General features: G+C 40.2%; 1 protein-coding gene across 3 annotated transcripts in view; it reads right to left on the minus strand.

The window, feature by feature from the left end:
• Positions 1-16102, minus strand: part of astn1 (astrotactin 1) — a 2190072-nt gene that overhangs the window by 915211 nt on the left and 1258759 nt on the right. For all 3 annotated transcript variants that reach the window (XM_043700015.1, XM_043700017.1, XM_043700018.1), the window contains one exon: positions 11802-11952. In XM_043700015.1, the coding sequence (XP_043555950.1) occupies positions 11802-11952 (151 nt within the window). The remainder of the gene's footprint in view (positions 1-11801; positions 11953-16102) is intronic.

Here is a 16102-nt window from a genome sequence, read left to right on the forward strand (position 1 = left end):
ATTATTTTCTTGCCCATCTCTTTTCTTGTTTCCCCACTCCCTATGTCAGGTGATCATTGCTATCACCTGTATCTTTGAAATTGACATGGTGACTAATACTAGGAGAAAGTGAGGACTGCATGGACTAATATTGTTAATTTGTTATTACTCAGCTCAGTTCAGGCCTTTGTGCTCCAAAATTTCAAGTCTTTATGTCTTTCTTAACAATAGAAGACACATAAATTTATATCAAAAAATGTAAGAACCAAGGATTAAGTGAGAAGAAAGAACTTAGAGCAATCAATACTAATAAAGACAAGAGGTTATATGATAAAAGAGCCCATGGAGTTGCAGTAATATGTTAATGTGGAGTACAGATTAGTTCACAGACAGTAAGTAGGAGTAAATGGCTAAGTTTTTGGATGGCAAGTCTAACCAGTGGAATCCTGTGAAGAATCAGTACTTGGATCTCAGTGATGTACAAATCAATAGTAATTATCTGGATGAGAAGATCGAGTGCAACTTTCACAATGCTGTTCATCATACAGGGCTGGGGGACAAATTAAGCTATGAATAGAATATAACGGAATAGAAAAGGCATATAAATTGGTTAGGGACAAAAAGATGTCACGGATAGTATAACATGAAAAATTTGAAATTAGTCATTTTGGTAGCAAAACCATAAAGTAAGTAATTAAAAATGACAGGGAAACAGACTTTGAGAGTCAAAGAGAATTTTGATGCCTTAGTTTGGCACATGGTTATACAAACACTTAGGAAGTCCAAAAGATTCCCTTTCATTTGAAATGAGAAATATAAGACATTCTTATTGATCTAACCATTTGTCCTTGACATTCACAGCATTGCTACTGCTGAATCCCCCACCTTAAACAGGTAGGCACAAATCAGGAGTACAGGGGGATAACTTTGGTACTTGCTTGCATGTGTGTGGCTCCATGAACATTCAACAAATTTGCCAACTCAAAGTAAAAAAGTCCATTTGATCAGCATCCCACCCACTGCATTAGACATTCCCACTGCTTCCCACACCACCTCCATTTGTGAAATGAACTGCTGGAACTTACACAGCACATTTCAAAACTGCAACCTCTGTCAACTAGAAGGGCAAGAGCAGCAAACTCAGACAAATACATCTGAAAACTCACTTACAAGTCGTACAGCATGCCAACTTGAAACTGTAACACCTTTCCTTCCATGCTGCTAGGTCAAAATCCTCTCCTTCACTCACAGCCCTGCAGATGGATCTGCACCATAAGCCATAGAGTTGTAAACAGACCCTGCAGTGCAACTCGTCCATGCCGACCAGATATCATATATTAATCTAGTCCCATTGGCCAGCATTTGGCCCATATCCCTTCCTATTCATGTACCCAACCATTTGCCTTTTAAATGTTCTAATTGTACCAGCCTCCACCACTTCCTCTGGCAGCTCAATCCATACGCGCACCACCCTCTGCATGAACAAGTTACCTCTTAGGTCCCTTTTAACTCTTTCCCCCTCTCACCTTAAACTTAGGCCCTCTAGTTTTGGCTGTCCCCCACCCCAGGGAAAAAACATTGACCATTCACTCTATTCATGCCCCCCATGAATTTATAAACTTCTATAAGGTCACCCCTTAAGCCTCCGACATTCCAGGGAAAACAGCCCCAGCCTATTCACCCTTTCCCTAGAACTCAAACTTTCCAACTCTGGCAACATCCTTCTAAGTCTTTTCTATGCTGTTTCAAGAAAATTGTCACAAAGTCTTGTATAGTTTGAAAGCTCTGGGTATGGACTTGCGAATGGATAATGGAATAGTGCATCTTGATTTCAACAGATAAGAATCCATTTAAGAGGAAGGTGGTAATACAAAAAATGTGGAATTTAGTTGATCAAAAGAGTGATGCTAGGAGAGGTGATAGGAAGAGAAAGCAAGCCTTGGTTGCATTCTAATGAGTTATGAACACGTGGAGAAACTGAGAAGCTGCTTTTATCGGACCGTAGAATACATCCAGACAAAGCAACAAAGTTATTCAATATTCCAGAAAACTTTCTTCTAATCGTGTTTCCATTTTTGATATGTCAGTAATAAGATAGAGAATCAACAGAAGATATGCACAGAAAGAATTACCAGAAATATTCTGCAAAACAAGTCAGCAATCCAGATGAACTGTGACAGTTATTCATTTTTAAAATTGTTGTGTTGCATGAAATAACCGTGGCATTAACCCCTTTATGACTGTCTTGGACTTCCATAAAGGTTCAACAACTTATTTTGCTTCCAGTAAAACAATGAATAACACATTTAATGGAGGGTGACAAGGATTTGGAGATAAGCAACTTTGTAAATTTGTTACAGTTGGGACAAAGGGGAATCTATATGGAGGCTTTATCATTCCTCAATGGTGAAATAGTCTAGTTCCTATTCTTTCAGCTGACATTGGTAATTTTAATTCTACATTTGCTCCAGGAAACCTTCACTGCAAATATTTCAATTTGACAGTAAGAATTCAAGTTTTGTAATAGCAAATAAGACAGGCTTAATGTTCTTTACATTCAAGAATAAGCTTCCAGATATTCATGGGGTTCTGTTCATCTGCCTCGTAGTTTGTGTGGGACACAAAACAATCTTCACTGCAAAGCAAGAGGGGCCAGTAGCTTTACAAGTTCCAGGATCTCCCGACTATGACATAAACGTTCTCTAAATTCTGACCTTATAATGATGCCCACATACACCCCAACCCACAAAATTATGTAACAGGAGCAGATTTTCCAGTTGCACCTAAGAGCATCTGGATGGGTATAAGGATAGGAAGAGTTTAGAGAGCTATGGGCCAAATGCTGGCAAATGGGCCTAGATTAGGTTAGGATATCTGGCCAGTATGGAAGCTGGACTAAAGGGTCTGTTTCCATGCTGTATATCTCTCTGACCCAAAACCAGATAACTTTTAAATTTTCATCTTACAGCAACTGATGAAGAGAAAGAAACTGGCTACCTTCAGATTTGAGATGCTGTTTTTGCTTCACTGTAAAAAAAAGGTTTCTTCCCTTCCAGATGTCGAATAGCTTCTCATGAACATGTGAACATGCACACCCCCAAGCTTCTCAGCTACCTGGGAGCCAATCATAAAGCTATTGGCCAACAGGAAGCTTTGACGTCATCGATAACTGATCACCATTTCACTGACCTATCAGCTACCTGTTGCCAACTGAATCTCCATTCATAGACAGTCCCTTGGCTCCAGCTCGTTAATCGGATTTCCCGTCTCCTATGACAACAGACTTTGCATGTGCATTCGCTAACTTGATTTTTTTTAAAAAGTGCAATAATCCTTCAACCATCCTTAGATTTTTAAACACTTTTTTTCTTATTTCAGTCAAGAATCAAAAACATGTTAAAAAGTACATCATCTTTCAGTGTCAGTTGGTTGTTATGTGCACTGGCCCTTTCTGTTTTGCAGTGAGATTGGTTTGTGTTGTCCTCTAGTTTTGGACTCCCTCATTTCAGGGAAAAAAACCTCATCTGCTTACCCTATCCATGCTCCACGTGATATTATAAATCTCTATTAGGCCACCCCTCAGCCTCTGATGCTCTAGGGAAAACAGCCTCAGCCTATTCAAACCCTCCAATCCTGGGAACATCTTTGTTAACAGACTTACTAATTAATGTGTGAACCAGTCACTGTGTGTCTCTTACAAACAAGTGGAAATATCTGGAGCAGGAAAATCAAGGGCGACAGTAATTGGATCAGCAAAAGGATAATCTCAGCAAACATGTCGACAGGGACCACTAAACTGTCTTTCCAGTCTTTCTCTCCACTTATCATATCTTTTGTTTGGCATCTATATGTGTGTGTAGGTGGTGGTGGTGGTGGTGGTGGGGGGTGGGGGGGAGTGGTTGTAAGTGGGTTGGAGTACCACCTAGCACAGTTATATTTTGACAATTCATTATTCGTCTATAGTTACAATCTATTTACTTGCAATAAATAGCAGCATTTCAATTACAGAAATCTTATTTATGCTTTATACCAACTTGGGTCTAAAATATGTAAATTCTATGCACTTTTAAAAATCTTTAACTTCTGTGATGACCCCAGGAATAGTGGCGCTTCAGTTCCAGGTTGTTACTCTATGAGGGGCAACACTTAGTTTCTCTTCCAAGAACGCTCTCATTTGGTGCCCACTGAAGTGGGGGTGAGCACAGGTGGCAATGATCCATGCTCACAGGTGCATGATATACAACGCAGATCCCACATCCCAAAGGATTCCATGTTTGCAAGATATGCACAGACATGAATTGGAAGATCTGTGGTTTTGATTACAGTGCACTGTCTTATTGGAACAGAAATATCAATATGAACAGAAAAGCATGATGGATATTAATTTACAATGAGTAGTTGGAGCAGTTTTCATTATCTCTATTAACCGTCATGTCACTGGCCTCCTTTTTAAAGTGTTCAATGCTTTCTTAATTTATGGTTAATACCTACCCTGCTTGACACCCATCTATTGCACACAATTCCCATATTGTTCCTGTTCAACATGCCCCACAACCCAAGTGCAGGCTTTTGAATAGCACAGGCGATAAACACATACCTCCAGATATGTCTGCTCACTGAACTTTGCAGGTCATTTTGAGCTTTGATGGCATAACTTCTTTTGTGCTTGATGCCTAAACTGTGTTTTTATAATGTGCTAAGATCTCAAAGTCACCATCAGAGCCTATTCTTCAGTGTTCTGTTGCTAGGCCCACCATACCTTACTTAACCTTTGAAAATGTTCCTGTAGACCTGTTCCTTATCGTAACACACTCTGAAAATGAACTACACTATCATTAACTTGAGTTGAAATGGAGTGTGTAATTGACCTGAATACTAAGTGACTGGGAACCAAGCTAATTCAACTGTAATTCTAAAGCCTATTAAGCCATATTTTTAAAAAAAGGCTTCTAAGCTAAAAGCCAATAACGCCTTGTACAAACAAACAAAAATCTTTGCTAATATTTTAAAAGCCAAATTGGGAAGTGCAGATAGGTCTAACTCCTAACTGGGCTTGTATGAAGACTATGTAACTATATGGGTACTGTGTGTAATTTGTGTCATTTTCCAACTCTCTCGGTTGTGGGGAACCCCAGAAGTCATTGAAAATGGGCTGTAAGTATGATGGAATGTTCGCAGATCCATGGAAGAGGGACTGGCAGGTGAAGATCTGAGAAATTAGAGGCTTGGTCATTTTGAGTTGGCTTCCTGTTGCATTCCTGCCTCGATTCCCAGAATCAGCTCTCTGACCTACAGGAAGTGGCATCCAAGACCTGACCTGATGCCTGCTTTGAGACAGGGCTAGTATATTCCAAGGCCTGACCTGATGCCTGTTTTGAGACAGGACTAGTATATTCCAAGGCCTGACTTGATGTCTGCTTTGAGACAGGGCTAGTATATTCCAAGGCTTGACCTGATGTCTGCTTTGAGACAGGACTAGTATATTCCAAGGCCTGGCCTGATGTCTGCTTTGAGACAGGACTAGTATATTCCAAGGCTTGGGTAAAAGCAATGACTGCAGATGCTGGAAGCCAGATTCTGGATTAGTGGTGCTGAAAGAGCACAGCAGTTCAGGCAGCATCCAAGGAGCAGCAAAATCAACGAGAGCTTTTGCCCGAAACGTCGATTTCACTGCTCCTTGGAGGCTGCCTGAACTGCTGTGCTCTTCTAGCACCACTATTCCAAGGCTTGACTTGACGCCTGTTTTGAGACAGGACTAGTATATTCCAAGGCCTGACCTGATGCCTGTTTTGAGGCAGGAGTAGTATATTCCAAGGCCTGACATGATGTCTGCTTTGAGACAGGACTAGTATATTCCAAGGCCTGACTTGATGTCTGCTTTGAGACAGGACTAGTATATTCCAAGGCCTGACTTGATGTCTGCTTTGAGACAGGACTAGTATATTCCTAGGCCTGACCTGATGTTTGCTTTGAGACAGGACTAGTATATTCCTAGGCCTGACTTGATGTCTGCTTTGAGACAGGACTAGTATATTCCTAGGCCTGACCTGATGTTTGCTTTGAGACAGGACTAGTATATTCCAAGGCCTGACTTGATGTCTGCTTTGAGACAGGACTAGTATATTCCAAGGCTTGACCTGATGTCTGCTTTGAGACAGGACTAGTATATTCCAAGGCCTGCCCTGATGTTTGCTTTGAGACAGGACTAGTGTATTCCTGCTCTTATCATTGCCCACCACTGCCCAACAATTCATTGCAGGTGGCTCTCTGGAGGGAGGCTGGGGGTGCTGCTCTCAGAACTGGAGTACCCCATTGACTAGGTTGTAACATCAAGGCTGCAGTATTATCTGTTGCTGCTCCAGGAGGGGGTCAAAAAGTGCTTGGGGTCTCTTTCTTTCTTAAAAAAAATGTTGACTTCTATAACAATCTGTTAACCTCTTGCTCTTCTGGTGGGATTACCACCCTGACAGTGTGGCAGCTGTCTGATTGGCCATCTGCTTCCTTGCTATGGCCTCCAGACTAATTGGAGGATTCCCAATGGCAGGATTTTAATTGTTCCCCCTCTGGAAGACTGTAATCATTAAGTCATAGACATTTATAGATTCTCAACATGGGGTCACAGTTGACAGTGAAATCTGATCTCTCCAACAAAATCCAATCCCCAGAACCTAGTGTGTTCATAATCTTCAGGTTGGAAGAGCTTTACAGATATCTTAAGAATCTACCTGTCTTTGGAAGTGAATGACTGACAGAAACTCTCTTATTGTTCTCTGATATTGTTATGATCTCTCACTCACTTCCATAAGCAACTCGTAATCCAGATGTAGAAATGAGGTAGCTTTTAGGGCAAGGACACAGTGCTTATAGAAGCCAAGTTATATTCTTATAGTCGACAACTGATAACTGTGTCAATTTACTTCAAGGATCTAAGCTTAGGAAAGGTGAAACTGATATGTATTAACATATTTTTGTCATTTGCATAGATATCAACTCTTGGGGGAAAATCAAGGAAATACATGGAACAGATATACATCTTTGCTCAATTAGCAATGTTTTAAAGTTGTAATTTTGTAATCAATAGTTTGTAAGAACGTAAGAATTAGGAGCTAAAGTAGACATTTTGATATTTCAAGCCTGCTTTTTCACTCTCTATGTACACATGATAATATTCAATTTAACCGTACCATCCCCCATATACCTCAATTCTCTTATGACACACAAATCTATTGAGTACTGTCTTAAATAAACTCAACTCAATACTCCAGGGGTAGAACATTCCAAAGATTCGCCACACCTTTGAGTGAAGCAATTTCTGACCACTTGGTTCGAGATGTCATATTCTAGATTCCCCCTGCTAAGGGAAACATCATCTGAGCATCAAGCCTGTCAATTCCCTGAAGTCAGGAAGCAGTCGAGTGAATCATTATTGCCTCCTGTCAGTGTAAGCATGTCCTTCCTTAGATCAGGGCAGTTGCAGTAATTAAATTGTGAGTACTTAAATTCATCAAACTGCCGTAAAATTATTGTAAGACTTATTTTAAAAATATATACCAGTCGTATTCTCAGAGTGATCCATAAACATAATTTACTTAAGTTTGTGTATATCCTTTTTTGTAAAAATGATCAAATGTTTCAATTTAGACACAACCTGCAACACAATATGATGCTTTAAGCAATATTGAAGATTGGACTTTTACACAACTATTGTTGAAGGTAACTTAAGTAAACTGTAATAATTAGCTAAGAAATACTTGCTTTAAATATACTTGCTTTAAACCCTCGTATTGTCAAAGAATAAAAGCTGCGTTAGGCGATGGAAAGATGATCCACCTCTAATATCATCGTCTGACCTGTTTGAAGATTCTATTTCTGACGTGAAGAGGTTGAAACACAAAGTAGGCTTCAACAACTATGATGGCTTCTGTAGTCCATTCATCCATAGGTGAACTAGGCAGATCAAGTTCTGGGAGTGAGTGAAGGGTTCTCTGTTTCACATTTATGGAGCAGCACATTGTAATCATTTTTGTAGCTTGGATCAGGACAGCAGTCCTTTTTTAAACTATCCCAGCTGCTTTACTTGGTCTCCTTGTTGAGAAGGAAGTTGTTGTTTCAGGATGTCTCTCTCATAATGTCAGAGAGTTTACTTTTAAAATGGCTTATGTCAACATCAAACAAAATGGCCGCAAATTGTAACATGGATGCCTCTTTGTTCAACAGAGCAAAGTTAAGCCGGATTTCTTGTGACTTCCTTGCTGTCACCTATTGAACACTACAGAAGCTTTGAATCTTTACATGTGTTGAGGGTTCAATGGACCCATTCAATTAATCAATAAGCCTTTCTGATTGACTCTTAAGATAACTGCACAACCGGTCTGCTTTTGCCTGCAGTTGAATTCCTGAGAAGTCGTGTGGTTTTAAGAGCCATCTTTTAAGATTACCTTGTTACCACTTTAAAGACCGACTAGCTTTCTTCACAATACAAGTACTATAAAGACACATTCTGAACAACTTCTTTATTCTTGAGCTTTGGTACAAAAGGATTGGTGTGCACTATCGACATTTCTAAGTTTTTAGCTGTTTCTGCACTTTTAAGAATTATGATTGGCACCATATCCACAAACATTTCACTCCCTCCAACACTGACACTCGGTCGCAGCACTGTGTACAGTCTATAGGATGCACTACAAAAAAAATCACCAAAGGTCCTTAAACAGCACATTTCAAATCTACAATTTTACTATAAAGAAGAATAAAGGCAGCAATTATAAGGGAACATTGCTACCTGCAAGTTTATCTCCAAGCCACACAATATCTTGGCTTAGAAATATAGTTCCTTCATTGTCACTGGGTTAAAATCCTGGAACTTTCTCTTGAACAGCCTTGTCAGTAAACATCAAATTGACTGCAGTAATTCAAAAAGGCAGCTCACCACCACCTTCTCAAAGCCAACTGGAGTGGGAAATACATGTTCATTCTGCCAGCAACACCCACATTCCATGCATGAGTAAAGAGATGTTTAGTTGTCTGTTTTCTCTCCTCAACTTTGAATAGCTAGCTTACCTTTGTTACCTTTTCTTCTCAGGAAAGGCTCCTTAATCTTAGAAATGCTGAAACAAAAGAAAAGCAATCTCTTTCCTTGTTGTCATAATCTTCTAAAACTCACGCATCTCTTTACTCACTTTACTCTCTTTACTCACGCATGGAATGTGGGTGTTGCTAGCAGAGTGAACATTTATTTCCCACTCCAGTTGGCTTTGAGAAGGTGATGGTGAGTGCCTTTTTGAAGGGCTCATGCCCGAAACGTCGATTCTCCTGCTCCTTGGATGCTGCCTGACCTGCTGCGCTTTTCCAGCAACACATTTTCAGCTCTGACCTCCAGCATCTGCAGTCTTCAATTTCTCCTGTAATCTTCTAAAACCCAAGATTAAAGGTAGTCAGGCCCAGGGAACACGTTGCCACTTGGTCCCATTAATTTCTTTGGTAGCTATTTCTATGTTCGAATTGATTTTTTAAGTTCCTCATTCTTGCTACATCCTTGATTCTTCATTTTTCTAGAAAGTATTTTTTTCCTATACTGTGAAGATAGATGGTAAATAGATCTTTAGTTTTTCTACTCCCTTATTTCCCTTTATATTCCTTCCTGTGCCGCTGTTGACTTCCATTAATCTCTTCCTATTTATAAGTCTATAGAAATACTTGGTATCTGTTTGTATGCCTCTTGCAAGTTTATTCTCAACAGTTTTGTTTCTAATATATTCTCAATTTGTTTTTGCCGAATTATAAAATCCTTAGGTTTACTACTCTTCCTGGTAACTTTATAATCTTTCTTTTATATTATCTTTGGAATGATCCATGTGACAATAACAATCTTTTTAAATCCTGCAATCCCACCCGATGTTTGAGAAACTCCAGAACTCCCACAGCAATGCTGTCAAACTGGAGAGAGAGAAAGTAGGGAATGGTCAGTACACCACCACCTTCCCATCCTACCTGAGCTTCCGAAGCCCAGGATGTCAATGTGCTACCCTCACCTCTGCTCAGTCGTGACAAAATATCAGTTTCTCAAACTTAACCCACAACTCCCAACATATCTTCAAGAGCTCTTGAATTTAAGCAGAGTGTGGAACAAAATGTAAATGTATAGTTATAGTCATCAAAGCCAATTGGTTACACTTTTTACTGAAAAAAAATATGCAGAATTCAATTTTAAAACATTAATATCCCAGAATGCCTGTTTAATCAAAGTAGAATTTAATTTATTCAAGTAATTGCAAGTTTATGGCTGCAATGACACATTTTTTAAAACATGACTTCATTCACCGAGTGCTGTGAAGCAGCCAATTCCTGCGGGATGTCTGTCACACATATTTTGTGAGCCAATGAAGCTGGAGTGTGGCATTTTAAGTCAGAGGTACCATACTGGGTTCATTGAAATTGTGATTCCACTGCAAGAAAGTGTTTTGTGTTGTTCTGTGAAGCACTCGCTGGTAAGACTGAACAACAGAATGTTGTTCCTGCCTTGAAAGAAACTCCCATTATATTTGGTTATTTGACCAAATAAACAGGAGCCATCTTAATCAACAAAATACAAATTGAGAGCGACGTATTAATCTGAAACCTGAAGTACTCCAAGGTTATGGTTAATCAAATCGCGCTCTATGTTCTCAAGCACCTGATGTCATTTAAAGTGCCAGCACTGAATCTCTGAGGTGTGCTGAAGCTCTCCTGCAATACTAATAAACAAACAGATTTGTCCTTACAGATGACAATCAGGAAGACTAAGCAGGAAGACTACTCAGGAAGACTACTCCTTCTCTCTTCTTCAGTTTGCAATATCAAAAGTGCCCATCGTCCAACATTTAAGACAAGAAATGATCCTGACCATGAATTAGTGAATGATAATCAAACGATGAACCCAGTTTCTGTAATAGAGTTAATCACATTGCATACAGTCTTTTCATAACATTTAATGAATTGAGTCAGCGCCCGAGACGGAATTTTTTTTTTTATCCAGTGTGTTGCTGTTGCCATCTCTATTGACTAAAAAGCAAACTTTTTGAGAATAAGAGTTCGTATATGAAAGACTGTCTGAAGACTCTTTGATTGAAACTTCATATATAATGCCAAGAACTTTCTGAGGCCAAAGACAGAACCATTTTTGAGATCCTTTCAGACCTCAGGTGGGAGCCTTAAGACTCTGGGCAAAAAGTGGATTTGTCTCATTGATCCACATTATATTGGATTTCAACTGCCAGGTGTGCAGTAAGTGCAAGATGATGGTTATATTCTTACACTCTCTCACTGCCAGTGAAAATGGCCATTGCCTCTGTACCCGCAAAATGTAAATACTACTTGCCATTTATTAACCCAACCCTGAATATTGTCGCAAATCTTGCTGCATGTGAGTTTCAGTCTTTGTGAATTTGTGAAAGGTACTGAACACTGTGTAATCATCAGTAAGTAAATTGAGGGGAAGGGCATTGACAGCATGCGGTATAATTATGTTTGGTCATGAAACATTACTCTGAAGAACTCCTGCAATTAGAGTAAATCACTAATTGAAGATTTAATCCAGAATATTTGTGTAATCCAAAAGCATTTCATCATTTATCAGTTAGGCAATGTAAAATGTATCACTTGAAAGCTATTTACAGTAATTAGGACCAGAATTGAAAAGAACAAAGAGTACATTGCTTAATGGCCACTAGCAGTAACTTGTGCATCAAGGTACAACTTTTTAAACAGTATATGGTCATGTTTAATGCATGCCAGAGATTTGTGACAAATATGATATAATGCACCAATAAATGAACTCTACTTACTACACAACCACTTGAATCGAGTTTGCGATCAGAAATGCAGCAGAAGTTTCTGCTACAGCCACCATTGTCCTTTGTGCAATCCCTTACAGGACCAAAAGAGTCGAGGAGAACCTCAAGGCTGTCAAAGGAAGCAGAGATCATGGCTTCTTCTCTACAAAATATAAATGAAAAGAGAGATCATAAGTAGAGCATTACTTTAGATATCACTGACAAATTAAGTCCATTTCTGAAAAAAAGACTTTTTAGAAGCAACTTCTCCACTTGAAATGTGGTCCTAGCTGGATATACCCAAGGAACTAGAGGTGAAGTACTTTTGAGATGGCCTCAAAGTATCCCTGAAGAGACCACACATCCGCACTGACTCATGGGAGTCTTTGGATTACAATCAATCAAAATGGAGAATGTTCATTCAGGAATGCTTCAAAGACTTGGGTTTGAGATCTTGGTACTCTTGAATTATCAATGAAAGATGAACTTAACAACACACAAATTCCTGTTAGTGTGACAATTCAGGACTGACAGAATTTTAGTGACTTTACCAATACTAGTATAGTCTCAGAGGACTATAGGATTGCTGCCTCATTCAAGACATTCAGAACCCTTTTGAGTAAGTAACAAATAGCACAGATCCAAAAGTTTGGATTTCCAAAAGACTTCTGATAAGGTACCACACCTAAGGCTACTTAATAAATAAGGATGCGTGGTGTTGAGGTAATATAATAGTATAGATAGAGGATTGGCTAACTTAGTGATGGGAGAAGGGTTCTGCCAAAGGCATTCTTTTAGGATGGGAACTTGTATCTTGTGCCATGGGGCCACAATTACTGACAAAACAAGTTAATGACTTGTATGAGGAAAGTTAATGTCCTGTAGTCGAATTTGTGGGTGACACAAAATTAGACGTAAAGGTAAGCAGCGGTGATGACATGAGGGGTCCATTGAGGCATATAAACCGGCAATGTGAGTGAGGAAAGACAGAGAAACTGGAACATCATTTGGGGAAAATGAGGTTATGACAGGAAGAAGAGAGGGGCTAAATATCATTTAAATAGGAAAAGGTTGCTGCACAAAGGAGTTTGGGAGTCTTCCTGAATGACTCCACAAAAAGCTAGTATACAATTCCAGGTAAAAGTGAAGGCAAATGGAATGTTGGCCTTCATTTCAAAGGGAATGGAGTTAAAAATAAGGAAGTATTGTTGAACTATGTAAGGTATGAATCAAACCACACCTAGAATACTGTGAACTCTTATCGAAGGTAACAGATACTGGCATTGGGAGCAGCCCAGAGAAGGCTAACCAGGGAGGTTTTATTAATACTGTGCCCAGTTCTGGTCGCCCAGTTATAGGAAGGATATTATCAAGCTGGACAGGGTTCAGAAGAGACTTCCCAGGATGCTGCCGGATTTGAAAGGTTTGAGTTATAGAGGAAGGCTGGGATGTTTTTCACGAGAGTATAGGAGGTTCAGAGGTAACCTGACAGAAGTTTATAAAATAACAAGAGGTTTAGGTAGAGTTGATAGCAGTTGTCTTTTCCCTAAGATGGAGAATTTCAAGACTAGGGGGCACATTTTTAATGTGAGAGGAGAGAGATTAGAAAAATAAACGAGATACACATTTTTTACACAGAGGGTGGTTCGAGTGTGGAATGAACTTCCTGAGGAACTGATGGATGTGGGTACAATTACAATGTTTAAAACACAGTTGGATGGATGCATGAATAGGAAAAGTTTGGAGAGATATGGGCCAGGAGCAGGCAGGTGGGACAAGTTTAAGTTGGGATAATGTTCAACATGGACTCATTGGACCGAAGGATCTGTTTCCCTGCTGTCGGACTCTGTGACTCTATGAGAGATTGAGGAGGTCAGGTCTATTCTCATTGGAGTTTAGACAAATAAAGAGTCAACTTTATTGAAACACATAAAAATCTTTGGGGCTTGACAGCATAGAGGCAGAAAGATTATCTCCCCTTGTGGAAGAGTCTAGGAACAGGGGGCATAATCACCCTAACCTAAACACCCTTCAATTTACTACCGTCCATGTGCTTGTCCAGCAGTCACTTAAATGTCCCTAATGTCTCTGACTCTACAACCATCCCTGGCAGTGCATTCCACACACCCACTACTCTCTGCGTAAAGAACCTACCTCTGACATCTCCCCTATGCCTTCCTCTAATCACCTTAAAATTATGACCCCGTGTGACAGCCATTTCTGCCTGGGGAAAGGTCTCTGGCTATCTACTCTATCTATTCCTCTCATTACCTGCACACCTCTTTAATGTCTCCTCTTTTCCTTCTTCTCTGCAGTGTAAAAAGCTCAAGCTCACTCAACCTCTCTTCATAAGACATGCCCTGCAATCCAGGCAGCATCCTAGAAAATCTCCTCTGCATCCCCTCTAAAGCATCTACATCCTTCATATAATAAGGCAACCAGAGCTGCAGCAGAACCTCATGGTCCTTCAACACAATCCCCCTGTTAATGAAAGCCAAAACACCATACACCTTCTTAACAAATCTATCAACTTGGATGGCAACTGGACCCCAAGGTCCCACTGTTCCTCCACACTGCCAAGAATCCTATCTTTAACCCTTGTATTCTGCATTCAAATTTGAACTTCCAAAATAAATCACTTCATGTTTGTCCATGTTCAACTCCATCTGCCAGTTCTCAGCACAGCTCAAACTCTGTCAATGTCATGTTGTAGCGTGCGACAGCCCTGGACACCATTGTCAACATCACCAACCTTTGTGTCATCGGCAAACTTATTAACCCACCCTTCCACATCTTCATCCAAGTCATTTATAAAAACTACAAAGAGCAGAGACCCAAAAACAGACACCACTGGTCACCAACATCCAGGCAGAAAACTTCCGTCCACTACGACTCACTGATTTTGTCAGCCAGTCAATTCTGTATCCAGACGGCCAAATTTTCCTGAATCCCATACCTACGAACTTTCTGAATGAGCTTACCATGGGGAACCTTATCGAATGCCTGAATGAAATCAATATACACCACATCCACTGCTTGACCTTCATCAACTTGTCTCGTCATGTCCTCAAAGAATTCAATAAGACTTGTGAGGCATGACCTGCCCCTCACAAGGCCATGCTGACTATCTTTAATCAAACTGTGTTTTTCCAAATAGTCATAAATCCTATCACACCAAATCCATCCTAGTAGCTTGCTTACTACAGAATTTCTTCCAGAGGTAGAAAATCTGTGTAATTCCTTACTATAGGGAGCTGTAGAATCTGTGACATTAAAAATGTTCAAGGCTGAGACACAGACTACAACCAGTAAGGGAATCAGGGGTCATAGTGAAAAGGCAGAAAGGATTATTAGATCAGCCATGATCTCATCAAGTACTGGAGCAAACAAAATGGGCTGAATGGTCCACTTTTGCTTCTGCATGTAATGTCCTTTATAACTGCGGTTTGAACAAATTAATAGTATGGCATGCTCACATCACAGTAGCTCAGCAGTGAGCACTGCCGCCTCACAGCGCCAGGGACCCGGGTTCAATTCCAGCCTTGGGTGACTGCCTGTGTGGAGTTTGCACATTCTCCCAGTGTCTGCATGGGTTTCTTCCGGGTGCTCCAGTTTCCTCCCGCAGTCCAAAGACGTGCAGGTTAGGTGAATTGGCCATGCTAAATTGCCCCATAGTGTTCAGGGATCTGTAGGTTAGGTGCATTAGTCAGGGGTAAATGTAGAGTAACAGGGTAGGCGAAAGGGTCTGGGTGGGTTACTCTTCAGAGGATCATGTGGACTTATTGGGTCGAAGGGCCTGTTTCCATACTGTAGGGATTCTATGATTTAATGTGATGTGAACTGTGCATGGCAAGATCTCAGTGCAATGGAATTCAGCAACAATATGGTTACATTCACAGATCCAGTATGGGCTCTTCACTTTAGCCTCATCAATCCAAACAGCTTCTCTTTGGATCTATTAAATGCTGAGTGTCTCTGGCATAGTACATTTATTTGCAGTTGCATGCAAACCAAAATACTTGTAGAAGGCACCCTTTGATGTCACAGTACGCTAGGAAGTTGGATGGCACGCATGGTACCAAGGTGATCATGAGCTGGGGGACAAAGCATGCGGTGGGTTGGCTTGAGCATCAGTGAGAAGGAATAGATAAAGACTGGGTCTAGATTAGAGTGGTGCTGGAAAAGCACAGCAGGTCAGGCAGCATCCAAGCTTTTGCCAATAGATAAAAACTGGTCTACATATACAGAGCAGCAAAAAGTAAAATAAATGAGTGCCAATTTAGAGATCCACAATAGTAGATCAACTAAATTCA

The sequence above is a fragment of the Chiloscyllium plagiosum genome, chromosome 11 (assembly GCF_004010195.1).
Source record: "Chiloscyllium plagiosum isolate BGI_BamShark_2017 chromosome 11, ASM401019v2, whole genome shotgun sequence".
NCBI lineage: Eukaryota > Metazoa > Chordata > Chondrichthyes > Orectolobiformes > Hemiscylliidae > Chiloscyllium > Chiloscyllium plagiosum.